This window comes from Podarcis filfolensis (genome assembly GCF_964270895.1).
Source record: "Podarcis filfolensis genome assembly, chromosome: 9".
NCBI lineage: Eukaryota > Metazoa > Chordata > Lepidosauria > Squamata > Lacertidae > Podarcis > Podarcis filfolensis.
In genome coordinates this window covers 62,081,763-62,095,219 of record NC_139610.1, presented here as the reverse complement: position 1 = coordinate 62,095,219, position 13,457 = coordinate 62,081,763, and the positions used below count along the sequence as shown (strand labels likewise).

Sequence of the window (13,457 nt, the reverse complement as noted above, 5' to 3'; positions counted from 1 at the left end):
TCTTTTAAAGCCTTCCCAAGTCGGCAGCCTCTTGCTGCCTCCTGTGGGAGGGAGTTCCATAGTTTATGTGCTGCATGAGGTACCCAAATCCTGACACAAATTGAGGTGCCTCAAAAAGAAAAAGGAAAAAAAAAGTGTGCCTTGCCAATCCAGATTGGTGGGGTGGAAATGCTTCAGACAAGCATCTGCTAAAACCAAAAGTTAACATGTAAGGAAAATGCCAGGGTGAGGTGATGAACGAAAGTCATACCTCGGGTTGAAGTAGCTTTGGGATAAATATTTTCGGGCTGCACACTGTGGTGACCCGGAAGTAACGGAGTGCGTTACTTCCGGGTTTCACTGCTCGCGCATGCGCAGACGGTCAAAATGACATCACACGCATGCTCAGAAGCAGTGAATTGCGTAGACGCAGGTTGCGTTCGCTTTTGGATGTGAACGGGGCTCCGGAACGGATCCCATTCACATCCAGAGGTACCACTGTACCAGGATGAGTAAAAGGTGGAGGGAAAGCTCTGCTTTGACCAACAGGCCAATGTTGTAATCGGAGGGATTGATTTACTGGGGGAGAGGGGTTATAGGCTTGTGGCCCCACCTCTCTTTGTTTTAATCATGCATTTTGGTTTTTTATATTGTATTTTTATGTTGTGAACCACCCTGAGATCTATGGATGAAGGGTGGCATACAAATTAAACAAACCAAACAAACGAACAACTTTCTACAGGAAGGAAAGAAAGCGGACAGGACATATTCCTTACATGAATGGTGTTGGTTCCCTGTAGGAAAACAGAGAAGCTTGGCTACTATTTTTAAAAAGAAAATTTCTAGACTTCACAGTGGGCTCTTGTGAACCACAATGCCTGTCGTGACATGAAAATGCAATGGCAGAGCTTGTTTTCATTCCAGGGCCGGAATAGAAACTTCACGTTGCCTCTGGAAACAATTCTCAGATTCACACACGTTCTCTCAGAAACAAGACTTGTGCACTTACATTAAATCTGCACATACGTTTCGATAGTCTTGTGACATTTGTGAAGGATAAGAGTTTTCAAAGGGTGAACATGAGAAGGTGGGGTTGGCGGTGCCACCAATGCTGTTCTCGGTTTCCTTTTATGCTCAGCAGTCTAGAAAGGAATGCTGCTGTCTCAACCCATATCAGGAAGTAAATTCTGAATGAGGCAGCTTGTGCCTCTTTGGCTTCCAAGGCAGTTTTGACAATAGAGATTCCCTGGGGGTACCACATGAATAAAATAAATACCACTATTATAAATTGGGGACAGAGAACCTGTGGCCTTTCAGATGATGCTGGATTCAAACTCTCGTCAGTGCCAGCCGGCACAGCCAATGGCCAGGGAAGACGGGAAGTTAAACCAGCAACATCTTGAAGGTCATGGGTTGCCCACCTCTGTGGTAAAGATGCAAGCAAAGTGCCTTGCATTGTAGAGGATAAGTAAATGCTCACTTCCTGAATATGGTGGTAAATAAAACAAAGGTCCTGATGCGGCAAAGTGAAGGATTGGGGATAAGAAAGAGAAATAAAGTTACCTTCCGTTTTGCCGGAAGAAATTGTCCTCAAAATCTCTCAGTTTTTTCCTGATTCTCTTCTTCTCCTCCCTGACTTCCTGGAGCTGTTCTACAAGTTCTGGCCTATGTAATTTAAGAAAAAAGAAAATCAAAACAAAAGCGGACACCCAAACAGAGACACAAAAATACTGCAGAAAGCTAAACAAAACAAAACAACCTTAAAGTGATAACCGCCACGCGACAGATAGTGATTATCACAGTTCAGCTCCCATTGCTAAGAAAGTATAAGTAACAATTATATATTATAGATCCCTTTCCTATTTTTAGTTATCACCTTAGCCCAAACACACAGTATAAAGAACATGAATCTGACATCCAGAAACCTGACATACATGGAGGCAGCATGAAGATTTGACAGCCCCATATCTTGGCTGCTTTTTGAAGAGATTCTATCATCCACCGGAGAAACAAAGCCGTCGCCATCATCTTCTAGATGGTCCAAGAAACTTCTCACGTTGAAGTCCGGCTTTATGGTGACCGTGAAATCTGGTTTCGTGTTGCTGTCTTCTTCAGAACCGTCGTCTTCCTCCTGCAGAGACATTTCGGCACCAATGATTACCATTGCCTGCGCTACCTTTACATACCGCATTCCCAGAAGCAATGCGGTCACATTCCAAACACACAAAGAAGCGGTCTGTAGCACCAGATTGCGAGAAGATCCCTGCCAGATCAGGCCCAAGGCCCCTTGCAAGCGTTAATACGCAGCTGGTGGATGTGTTAATGGCTGCTGCATGGAGACCACTTCTAAGACATCTGTATATTCTAAGGCAGGCAAAGCTTAAGTAATGGAAGCATTAGCTTGTTAAAGAGCTCCTAGAATGATGTCAGGGCAAGGTAAATGCAGGAGAAGTAAGGAATCAAAAGGACGTTAACTTTCCCCCCTTGGTTTAGAACAGGGTTAGGGAACTGGTGACCTTCCCAAGTATTGTTTGACTCCCATCATTCCTGGGACTGATGGGGGAGGTATTCTAACAACAATTGGATAACACCTGCCATATAATGACTTAGAGCAGGCATAGGCAAACTCCGGCCCTCCAGATGTTTGGGATTACAATTCCCATCATCCCTGATTACTGGTCCTGTTAACTAAGGATGATGGGTATTGTAGTCCCAAACATCTGGAGGGCCGGAGTTTGTGCCTATGCCTGACTTAGAGGTTCTCCTAGCACGATTCACAGGCTTCCTTCAAGTTCTGCCTCTGGAGTGAGGTGTGGGTGGGGCCTCTCTCCCCACACATGGTCAAGGGATGATGGAGAATGGGAAGAACCTCAGGAGTTGCTGGGTTGTGTTGTGGTAGAGCTGCCAAAATCCATTCCTATCCCTGCATTGCAGCAAGGAAACAGAACACCTGGTTATTCTGCCTTGTTAAGTTGAACAGCTTAACTAATTTTTTTTTTGGGGGGGGGGTTGCTGTGGAAGTTCACGTTTCTAACTTTGGACAGGTTATCGCTTCATCTTGAGTGACTTGAACGCTTGAAGCCAGCGACGGAGGCCGCCGCTGTGAGCTGGCTCCAAGGGCTGGTGGGTGAGATTCTCCTCTAATTGCAGCGCTCCCAGAGCAAACGCTGCCAAGGGCTTTGCTCTCATCCAAGGAACGTGCAAAGGGGGCTTTGCCAACTGGGATTTGGCAGAACCAAAAAAGCCACCATGACTCCGAGCCATGGATGTGTAGCCAAGATTTATGTTAGTGGAGAAGGCTTTACGTTGAAGGGGCAGAACCTCAGTTAGTTAAGTCTTTTTATTGATTTACTTGACTTAGGGGCGCAGGTAGCTGCCCATACTTTGAGTCAATAGAACCTGGTATCAAACATTGATGTTAAATCTTCAAATATTTCATATCTGGGAATTGAAAAAGAAGGGGTAGGGGCTGGTGGTCCTGGAAGAAGCAATGCAGACAAACACCTTTAGTGCGTTCCTGAAGGATTCCTCCAGCCCACGTTAAGCGCTTAGGATTTGGGGGATTCCCTGGTCCTGAATCGGGTAACTGTGCCCCTGAAGGTGTGCAGCCTGGGACTCGCAGCTGTCCATGGAGGCGCAGGTTAATTCTGTGTCCAGGGCGACTGTCTACCAGCTCCACCTGGTACGCAGGCTAAGACTCTACCTGCCCGTAGACTGTCTCGCCAGAGTGGTGCATGCTCTAGTTATCTCCCGCTTGGATTACTGCAATGCGCTCTATGTGGGGCTACCTTTGAAGGTGACCCAGAAACTGCAATTAATCCAGAATGCGGTAGTTAGACTGGTGACCGGGAGTGGCCGTCGGGACTGCATAACACCGGTCCTGAGAGATCTGCATTGGCTCCCAGTACGTTTCTGAGCACAATTCAAAGTGTTGGTGCTGACCTTTAAAGCCCTAAACGGCCTCAGCCCTGTATACCTGAAGGAGCGTCTCCACCCCCATTGTTCTGCCCAGACACTGAGATCCAGCACCAAGGGCCTTCTGGCGGTTCCCTCATTGCGAGAAGTGAGGTTACAGGGAACCAGACAGAGGGCCTTCTCGGTAGTGGCACCCACCCTGTGGGACACCCTCCCTTCAGATGTGAAGGAAATAAGCAGCTATCCTATCTTCAAAAGACATTTGAAGGCGGCCCTGTTCAGGGAAGTTTTTAATATTTAATGCTGTATTGTTTTTACCACTTGATTGGGAGCTGCCCAGAGTGGCTGGTGAAACTCAGCCAGATGGGCGGGGTATAAATAATAAATTATTATTATTATTATTATTATTATTATTATTATTATTATTATTATCCCAGTAAGATCAGGCTCTGCGTCTAAAGAGTATACAAATGCTGGCTATTTGGACCACAGCTCCCATCAGTGCTAGCTAGGGGAAGGCTGCTCTCTGTAACAAAGGTATGAAACCATTACTGAGAACATCATGGGGGGCGAGTGTCACATGAGGAGACACAATTCCCGTAAGTATGAAGCATGGCAGATAAGTCTTAAGTTTGCTCAAGCCCAACCTAGGGCAGATTTGGGCAAAATGTGGTGGCAGAATGGATTGTATCAGTCCAGACTACAGGATGTGTGTGTGGCAGGGGAGGCGATCACATTTTCAAAAACATTTTCCGAAGTAAAAAGGAAGCAACCCTCTCTGGAGTAGAAAGCTCGCAGAAGTGGAGACATGAGAGAGATCCCTCAACCTGTAGCCTGAAGTGGTACGGTCTATTCTTGCCCCCTCAGAACTCTACCACCTTATTCTGCCGCAGCTGCAGATCTGGGCCAAGGCCCAGCATACGAGCCAAAGAAAGCTAAGCAGTAATAATTGCAAAAACAGCATCTTAGGAAGGAGAAGGCGGCAAGGGTGCAAGGAATAAATTGTGCATTTTGCAAATCAAAAGGGAGGCAAAAGAGGAGGAAGGAGGAGGCACTGAAGAGTCAGTTGTAACAGAGGCAGGCAGAACGTGGACAAAGGAAGCCAGACAAAAGCAGCTACTGATTTTGTTTCCTGGAGACATGACAGAAGAACCAGCAATTATGTACCAAGAGAGAGAGAGAGAGAGAGAGAGAGAGAGAGAGAAAGAGAGAAAGAGAGAAAGAAAGAAAGAAAGAAAGAAAGAAAGAAAGAAAGAAAGAAAGAAAGAGAAAGAAAGGGAGGAGGGGTGTTTATCACTTTCATTGTGGGAGAAGGGAAGTGATGCAGGCTGAGCAAATGAGTTAGCAGTGGGAGGTTTTTTTCACCTTTATCTCCTTGAAGAAGGAAGCAGTTTCACCCTCGATAATTGGCTGCAGCAAAGGGCTTCTCCGCTTGCTGGAGGGGGAACCCTGTGACAGGCGTTAACAAGCAGGTTACATAATGACCCCTTCCTCCACCATCTCTCCTAACTCCCATTCCTCATTCATTTCCGGATTAAAACCTTTAAAAGTCTCCCCAAGAATGCATTTAATCAAGAAGTGTCAGGGTCGAATCTAACAACAACAACTATTATTATTATTATTGTCATCATCCTTCCATGCAATATGGAAACGCTGTCTAGTGTCTGCCTTACCCATTATACTTTTAGATGCAGAAAGATGGCTAAGCAAATGAGCCTCAACAAAAAGGCTCTGGTGCAAGAGGCAGTTTTGATGCACCATCAGGGGCTGCCTTATTCAGACATGCTCAAATGGAACTGTATGGTTGTGAGCGAGATGGAGATCCAGACTGCAGAGGAGTGGCTACTCAGATGCTTGTCATAGATCATATGAAATATGACATTGATTCCATGCATATGGAATCAAAACAACCCCTCAGAGAGCTTTCCCTTGCTTAAGTGCTTGCTGAAATTAATGGGACTGAAGACTGCATATGTGCAATTCCTCTTGCTTTCAAGGGGACCTGCAGGAGAGAAATCTTTTGCTGGGTGGTGTCCTGGGCCCAGAAGAAGCATGTGCTTATCAGGGTAAATGTGACAACCCCCAATAACCCAAATGGCATCCCATCCATTCATCTGAATAGAAAACTTTTATTTCCCTGCAAAGGCTTGGGGGGGCAGCAGCAAACTAGTAAAAATAAACTCTCATTCATGAAAATAAAGAGGCAGAAAGTAAGAGGAAAGTATCTCTTGTTTGCACTGGCTGAATGGCCAGAAGGCCTGGTAAGCAGCACTCACAGTGCACTCAAGAGATGCAATAACCCACTGTGGAAACTGGCACATTTTCTCCCTTTTTCTTGCTCTGAAATCAGGTGTCTGGCTGGTCCTCACGGTCACAAAGGCAAACTTCAAATGTATTCCTCAACAATTAAGCCCTGCAGTCAGGAGAATGTGGCAGCTCCCCCTCCTACAACTACTGCCCACCCCCCGCTTGACAAAACATGGAACAAATAATCTCAAACTGTGCCAACTTCCTCTTTCAAATAAATAAATAAATAAATAAAATTTTAAAAATCAAAGCTTGGGTCAGAGGCATGCTAACTTAAAGAAGTTTACAAAAAAACAAGTTTCCTGTCTGGTCGTCTCTGCTGCCCCATTCCCATCCCAGATGACCCCTGACTCTCTCAGAGAGGCTTTTTGGGAGGAACAGGCCATTGCAGTGGGAAGAAGGCGATGGGAAACTTCTCGCCTGTTAATTTCCTTAAGTTATCTTAGGATTCAAGTCAATGCTGCAACCCAGAAAAAATGCTATTCCCCAGAATGTCCCTGAGGCATCAATTTTCTTCCCCTAATCATAGAATTTTGGGTTCCATTTCTCTTTTTTTAATGTGGAATTTGTATCAGCTGAAAAGTCAATTTGCAATCTACCTTTTGTACTATGGTATTTTTTTAAAAGTGCCAAAGCGGTTGACTCTCTGGAAGTCTGTACAGATTGTAATGCAAAATTAAAATATGTGTCTTTGAGTTGGGGTGGGGGTGGGGAGAAAGAGAGATGCCCCAACCTCTATTCAAGTGGGATCTTTCTCTCTTCCTCTGCTAGCACAATTGTGTTTGTGGAGGAAACTGTAGCTGTCTGCTGTACTTTCTCCTCCACAGGTCAGAAGAAACAGGATGTCTAATTGCTCCCTCCCTTCAGCCAAAGGAGTCTCAAGGACGGCCAACTGGGCAGGGATACTGGTTCCCTCAAAGAAACATAAGCCAAGTCCCTGGCCCAGTCTCCCTTGTGAACTGCCAGAAGTCTTAAGTCTACAGTTGCTGATCGCAAATCGAGGGGGTAAATGTGTGGTGTGAACTGCCTGCTTCTTTATGGACATGGAATTCCACTGATATTGGGGCCTGAGATTTTAGACCCCAGGGGTCATGCTCATTCAGCACACCCAAATCTCAGGTGTCTGCATCCTGAGAAGAGCTTGAACTGCTCTTTTTACTACTCACTGGCATGGCGCAAGAAACCCACACCAGAGAGGGGTTTAGTGCAGACTGTAGCATCCCATGTGGTCCACAGGTGCAATGCTAGTAGTGTTAAGATCTCTTTGTGAAACGCTGCCTCCATCTTGAGGACCTTCTCCCCAAGGCCTCTGAGACTGATTCAGCAGCAACAGCTCTCCCCATGCAGAAGTACTTTACTCCCAAGGCTGGCACAAGAGACTGTGCTGCCTGAATGGTCTCCTCCCCCGCCTTTACTTTCTTCTTGTTGTTTTGCTGCTGTTTTAGTGCCAGCAGTGCTGGCATGGCTTTCCACCTCCTTCCTCCGTCTAGGACAGCCCAAGGTCCTTCATCAGAATGAAGCATTCTGGCTGTGGCATTGCTGCAACTCTTAACTGGTGCCCAAAATTGGGGATTGGCCGGGGGGGGGGGGAGGGAGTTTAAACCTACAGCAACTTCGAAAATTGCCCCCTAATTCTCAGCACTGTTTTTAGCCTCTTCAAAGCTGCGCCATCCGGAATGAGGCAAGGGCAGAGGAGCATAGCTGTCAATGTTTCCCCTTTTAAAAGGGAAATTCCCTTATTCCGAATAGGATTCCTTGCAAGAAAAGGGAAAAGTTGACAGCTATGAGGAGATGGAAAGCCTTGCTGAATGGCCAGAAAAGGCACAGCAGGCCAGTGGAGGCAAGTGGCCAGGCAGGAAGGGGGACTCCAATTCTGCCTCTCTGGTTCCACCACCTGAAGCAGTTAACTCAGTTTACCTAATGCTAGGGCCGGCCCTCTTTACTCTTCCTATGCACATGCTCATCCAGCAGTTTACCATACAGGGAAAAATGGCTGCAACTGAGACATTATGTCCAATGGGGTGCACAAAGATAGGAGTTTCCCTCTCTCGCTGCCAGCAATGAGACAAGGTCCACTCAAGCTATCCATGCAGAAAAGGTTTATACTCACGATGATAGGGATGCTGTTGGCTCTCGAGAGGATCTGCTTGACTAAGCGGTATCTGTCATACAGGGGCTTCATCATCTGCCGCTCATGTTTTGTTACCTGAAATGACGAAGACACAGTTGGCTGCTTGAGAGGCGTGGTGATGGAGTTTGCAGGAAGCAACAGACTGTGACTATTGCGCCAACTATTTCACTGCCCTCTGCCAAACCTCCTGCAAGAAGGCAGAACTATCGCTTCCTCAGCAGGTGCTGAAACTAAAACGGAGGCCAACCCCTCTCTCTCATCCACCAAGAAGCCTGGTGAAAACTTGGGTTCTATGTCATCAGTTCTCCAACCTTCAACCCGCTTGGCAGATTGCCCTGTCCAGATCTATAGTTCTGTTTCTGCAGTTCTAAATTAGGCTTCATTTTTATTGCCAACTTGGCAATATGCCTCTGAATACCAGTTGCTGGAGACACTGCACTCCTGTTCTGTTTGGGAGCTTCCTGTAAGCATCTGGTTGTCTGATCAGCAGGGCTTTTTCTTATTCTAAAACCAATAATGCCTAGTTCCTTTCAATAGTCTAAGTCGGGCATCCCCAACCTGCGGCCCTCCAGATGTCTTGGCCTACAACTCCCATGATCCCTAGCTAACAGGACCAGTGGTCAAGGATGATGGGAACTGTGGTCCAAAACACCTGGAGAGCCGAAGGTTGGGGATGCCTGGTCTAAGTTGAAGGTCTGTTCTTGCCTCCATGTTATCTAAAAAGCCTTTGCCCATTTTCTGCTTTTTTTTATCAGCAACTTTAGCAAAACAAGCAGCTTTGTCAACCACAAGATAAATGTTGCAAAGAGAGAAGCATAATAAGCTGTGAGATGTCATGAAAAGAGGGCTTCTGGAAGTAGTTTAGTGTATTTCTTTGCATTTATATTACTGCACCAGATTTAACTTCTGCATGGATTTATACCCCCCAGTGTCCGGCTTTTCAGAGGAGGCAGACAAGTTAAATTACTTATTGGAAACTGTTTTCTTTGCATTGCCCCTGTAACCCTCCTTTGAAATCTATAATGGCAGTAATAACCCTGTTGTTAGATGGGGCCATGAAGCACTGCTTCCAAGGAGGAAAAATAAAAACAAGGCAATTGCAATGCTTAAACAATGGCCTGAGTAGCACACATTTCAAGAATAACAAAAACAAAAAAACAGACAAGAAGAAAACGTTATCAGAACAGCAAATGGGGGGAAACAACACCCAGCTGTTGGCCATAAATAACCCATATGATGGCTCTCTCCATGCCTCCAAAATGTTTTCCTTACTTGTTGAATCATCAACATAGTTTTGTAAGGGTCAACACTGGAGGAAATGTATTTTGTGTTTTTATATTGTAATTTTTTTATGTTGTGAACTGCCCCGAGATCTATGGATAAAGGGTGGTATACAAATTTAATAAACAACAACAACACAAAGTTTTAAGAAATCAGAACTTTTTCCTAAGAGAAAATAACAACTCCAGAAAAAGGGCGGGGTGGGGACGGACTTTTTAAAAACATCGCTACCAGTCACGTTCAAAAGGACATTTTGACTAATTATCTGTTTCCCTGAACAAAGGACCATAAGTAGTGACAAAATGTTGCTGTGATGTATGCAGGGGAAAGCCTTTACTCCATACTATAGAGCTAAGTCATCGGTTGCTGCACTTTTGCACAGGTTCGAGAAACTGGCAAACTTCCCTACAATTTGCCATTTCGTAGTTTGTAGCGACCCAATACGGAACACATTTTACACCGATGCTGATGTACTTACTGGTCTTCCGTGGATGCTCTCGTAATACAAGAGGGCTTTTTGGAGAGCCACCTTCTCTGCTGCTATCTGATCTCTGGTCATATCCTGTATACAAAGCAAGCAAGGGCAGGGCGGAAGGGAAACAATTGCATTACTGCGGTTCCTACAAATTTATCCCTAATATTTCCCTGTCCCATTCCCAGTCTCTCAAAAAGGAGCTATACAGAGCACAAGATCCTGATTCACAATACCATTTATTTCATCTTATTTGCCGCACCTCATACAAACCATTGTTCAGGAAATAACAATAATAACCAATTGAATGATAAGCAATACATAACAGCAAATGGAAGAGAAAACATCTAAAAAATCAGCATGTTATTTTAGGGCTGTCAATCCTCATCTTTAGCAAGGCAGCTCCCTTCAGGCAAAAGGCCAATCACGTGCTGGCTGGGGAGCATGCCCAGTACGTACATCTAGGGTAAAGGTAAAGTAAAGGTAAAGGGACCCCTGACCATTAGGTCCAGTCGTGACCGACTCTGGGGGTGCGGCGCTCATCTCGTTTTATTGGCCAAGGGAGCCAGCGTACAGCTTCCGGGTCATGTGGCCAGCATGACTAAGCCGCTTCTGGAGAACCAGAGCAGTGCACAGAAACGCTGTTTACCTTCCCGCCAGAGCGGTTCCTATTTATCTACTTGTACTTTGACGTGCTTTCGAACTGCTAGGTTGGCAGGAGCTGGGACACAGCAATGGGAGCTCACCCTGTCACGGGGATTCAAACTGCCGACCTTCTGATTGGCAAGTCCTAGGCTCTGTGGTTTAACCCACAGCGCTGCCCGCATCCCTACACATCTAGGGTATGTGTACCTTAATGTCTTCGGGGCGGTTTGCCTCGGTCCTTTTCTCTTGGAGCTTCTTCTGGATGGTGTCCAGGGTTGCCTCCACTGCTGGTTTAGCCAATTTATCAGACACATCCTGCTTCTTCTCTTCCTCCTTTTCTAGCTGGGAACCAAAACTTTTGGGGAGTGTATTGCTACGTTGACGCATCACAGGAGCCAGGTCTTCCTCTGACATCTTCAGCTTTGACTCTAGTTTTGGAAGAGGAAAAAAGAAATAAAAGGAGAGTGTGTATTTTCAGGATAGGCACCAGATGGAACCACTGCAGGACAATTACGTTGAGTTTGAAGGTCACGTGCCAGGATATCTCACCTTTCAGCTGCTTCCGAAACTTTGCAAGGTCATTTGTCCACTTCAGCACCTCCAGGTTGGCTGCTTTGTCACTGTGTGATGGCTATAAGGGGGAGGACAAACAGATGGGGATGTTTTTTTAATGACTGGAGATGACAGATATTGAAAGCAAGGGTTGCATTCAAGAGCTTATTTGCACTGATGAAAGCTGGATAACAGCTAAGGACCTTCTGGCTACCAGGAACCACTTTGCATGCATCACAGAAGTTGTGGCTGGTGGTTGCACAAAAGACTTGGGTAGCCTCTCTACATGCTCCTGGCATCTTACTTACTCTACGAGTGCTGCTTAGCACAGGTAATATTCTAGAGGAAATAACAGTGTATGCTTTGTTATTGGACTTGCTTCTAAAAAAGCAAACCTTCTCTCTGCAAATGTCAAAGGCTCTTCAAAGTGTCCCAGGTAGGAGGGCAACAGACATCATCACAGAGAAATGCAAGCTCGAAAAACCCCAACACGCAAATCTGTAGCATTCCTTAGCCAGCTGAAAAGGGTGAATAGCTCGATCCTGTGCATGTTTACTCAGAAGTTTGTGATTTCACCTGAGTTCAATGGGACTTGCTGCCAACTTAAGTGGGCACAGGACTGCAGCCTAGGAATGAAAGGTCTTAAAAGGCTGTCAATCATTCCCTTTGCTGTGCTACCCACAGAAAAAAATTGCCGCTTAGCAATATGATCCCTCAGGACAACTGACAGTGAACAGCTTACTCTGTATTTCCTCTCCTCTTCAAATTTGTCTTCAAACCTCCTGATCTTTTTCTTCAGTCCTTGAATCCTGCGGGTCAGCTGCGCTGGTGTCAGATCTTCTCGGTCATCTTCGTAAGACCCCAAAGAAGAACTTCTTCTCCTGTGATGAAGGCGAGGAAATGACTGAATTAATTGGTGTTAACAGGAAAGAAGGCTCTATACGATACAGAGAACACCAGATTCCCCAAGAAGCCAGTAAGATCCTTATACAGGAGCAAAGGAAACTTGCCTAATAATATCAGGTCAGATTATTTGTCCATCTAGCCCAGAACTTGTATATTCTGACTGGCAGCATCTCTCCAGGCAAAAGTCAAGACCTTAAAAGATGCTCCCTGCCCCACCACAGTCTCAAGTCAATAATAGCGAACTCAGACAGAAATGAAATCAAAACAGGGTCTACAAGAGGCAGGTACTGACATTCTCAGGAAAACCCTGAAGTTGGTAGTAGTAGGGAAAATATTTTAAAACAAAACAAAGAAGGCAACTAACACCAAAAGCAGCCCAATGAGGACCAAGCATGTTCAGAAGACACAAAATGCTGAACATCAGTTGGAAAAGGAAATGAGAAAACAAGAGTGAGATGCCTCACTTGAAAAGAACCACACCATGCTTTCAAAAGCACATAGCTTCCCCCAAAGGATTCTGGGAACAGTAGTCCACCCCTCACAGAGATAACATTCCCATCACCCTTAGCAAATTACGGTTTCCAGGATTCTCCGGGGAGGGGGGAAGCCACATTCCTCATTCCACTGCACCCATGTTTTCCGCTAAAAGCAGAAGTACTTATTCTGGCCTGTTCTGGGGTCTTTATGGAGTGACCGCTTAGCCACCTACCTCATGAATGAATGTGAGTTGGGAGGAGAAGGAGGTACTTCTGTGTCATCCAGGTACAGCTGACTTTGCCCGTAGGCATAGAAACGAGGGGATAGCATTGGGTCGCTGTCTTCATCCAGCAGCTGGCGAATGAGGCGGCCAGCCTGAGGAGAGAGGCGAGCTTCGTTGGAATCTAAGCCATCACGTTGCCAGGAGGAGAAGGCAGGGGCGGGCTCTGGAAATCAATTGGAAGGAAGCAACAATGGATTATTGACTCTTTTTTCAGTTGAATAGGTCTGATTTTCTAGCATGGTCAATAAGGATTGTTTCCCAGTTCCCCTAGACAAATGCTCCTCAATCTCTAAGTTCCTCAGAGCTTATTAAGACTACAACTCCCACCATCCCCAGTCAGCTCAACCAGTAGTCATGATGATGGGAGTTGTAGTCCCATCAACCTCTGGAGACTGAAGAGGCTGCCCTAGATCAATGCTAATTATCATGCCATTTCTGTTTGTCCTTGAACCTTGCTAGAACTCGCAACACACTGGTGTGAAGAAGAAATCCGTGCCAGGAAATTGCCA

At 45.8% G+C, this 13,457-nt stretch overlaps 1 protein-coding gene across 3 annotated transcripts in view; it reads right to left on the bottom strand.

Moving 5' to 3' along the window:
* The window catches only part of FAM13A (family with sequence similarity 13 member A), a 134,757-nt gene that overhangs the window by 2,813 nt on the left and 118,487 nt on the right, over window positions 1–13,457 (bottom strand). For all 3 annotated transcript variants that reach the window (XM_083571108.1, XM_083571107.1, XM_083571109.1), the window contains 9 exons: window positions 12,898–13,111; window positions 12,025–12,163; window positions 11,280–11,361; window positions 10,938–11,158; window positions 10,092–10,175; window positions 8,312–8,407; window positions 5,260–5,343; window positions 1,914–2,110; window positions 1,543–1,644 (listed from right to left, as the gene is read on the bottom strand). In XM_083571108.1, the coding sequence (XP_083427234.1) occupies window positions 1,543–1,644; window positions 1,914–2,110; window positions 5,260–5,343; window positions 8,312–8,407; window positions 10,092–10,175; window positions 10,938–11,158; window positions 11,280–11,361; window positions 12,025–12,163; window positions 12,898–13,111 (1,219 nt within the window). The remainder of the gene's footprint in view (window positions 1–1,542; window positions 1,645–1,913; window positions 2,111–5,259; window positions 5,344–8,311; window positions 8,408–10,091; window positions 10,176–10,937; window positions 11,159–11,279; window positions 11,362–12,024; window positions 12,164–12,897; window positions 13,112–13,457) is intronic.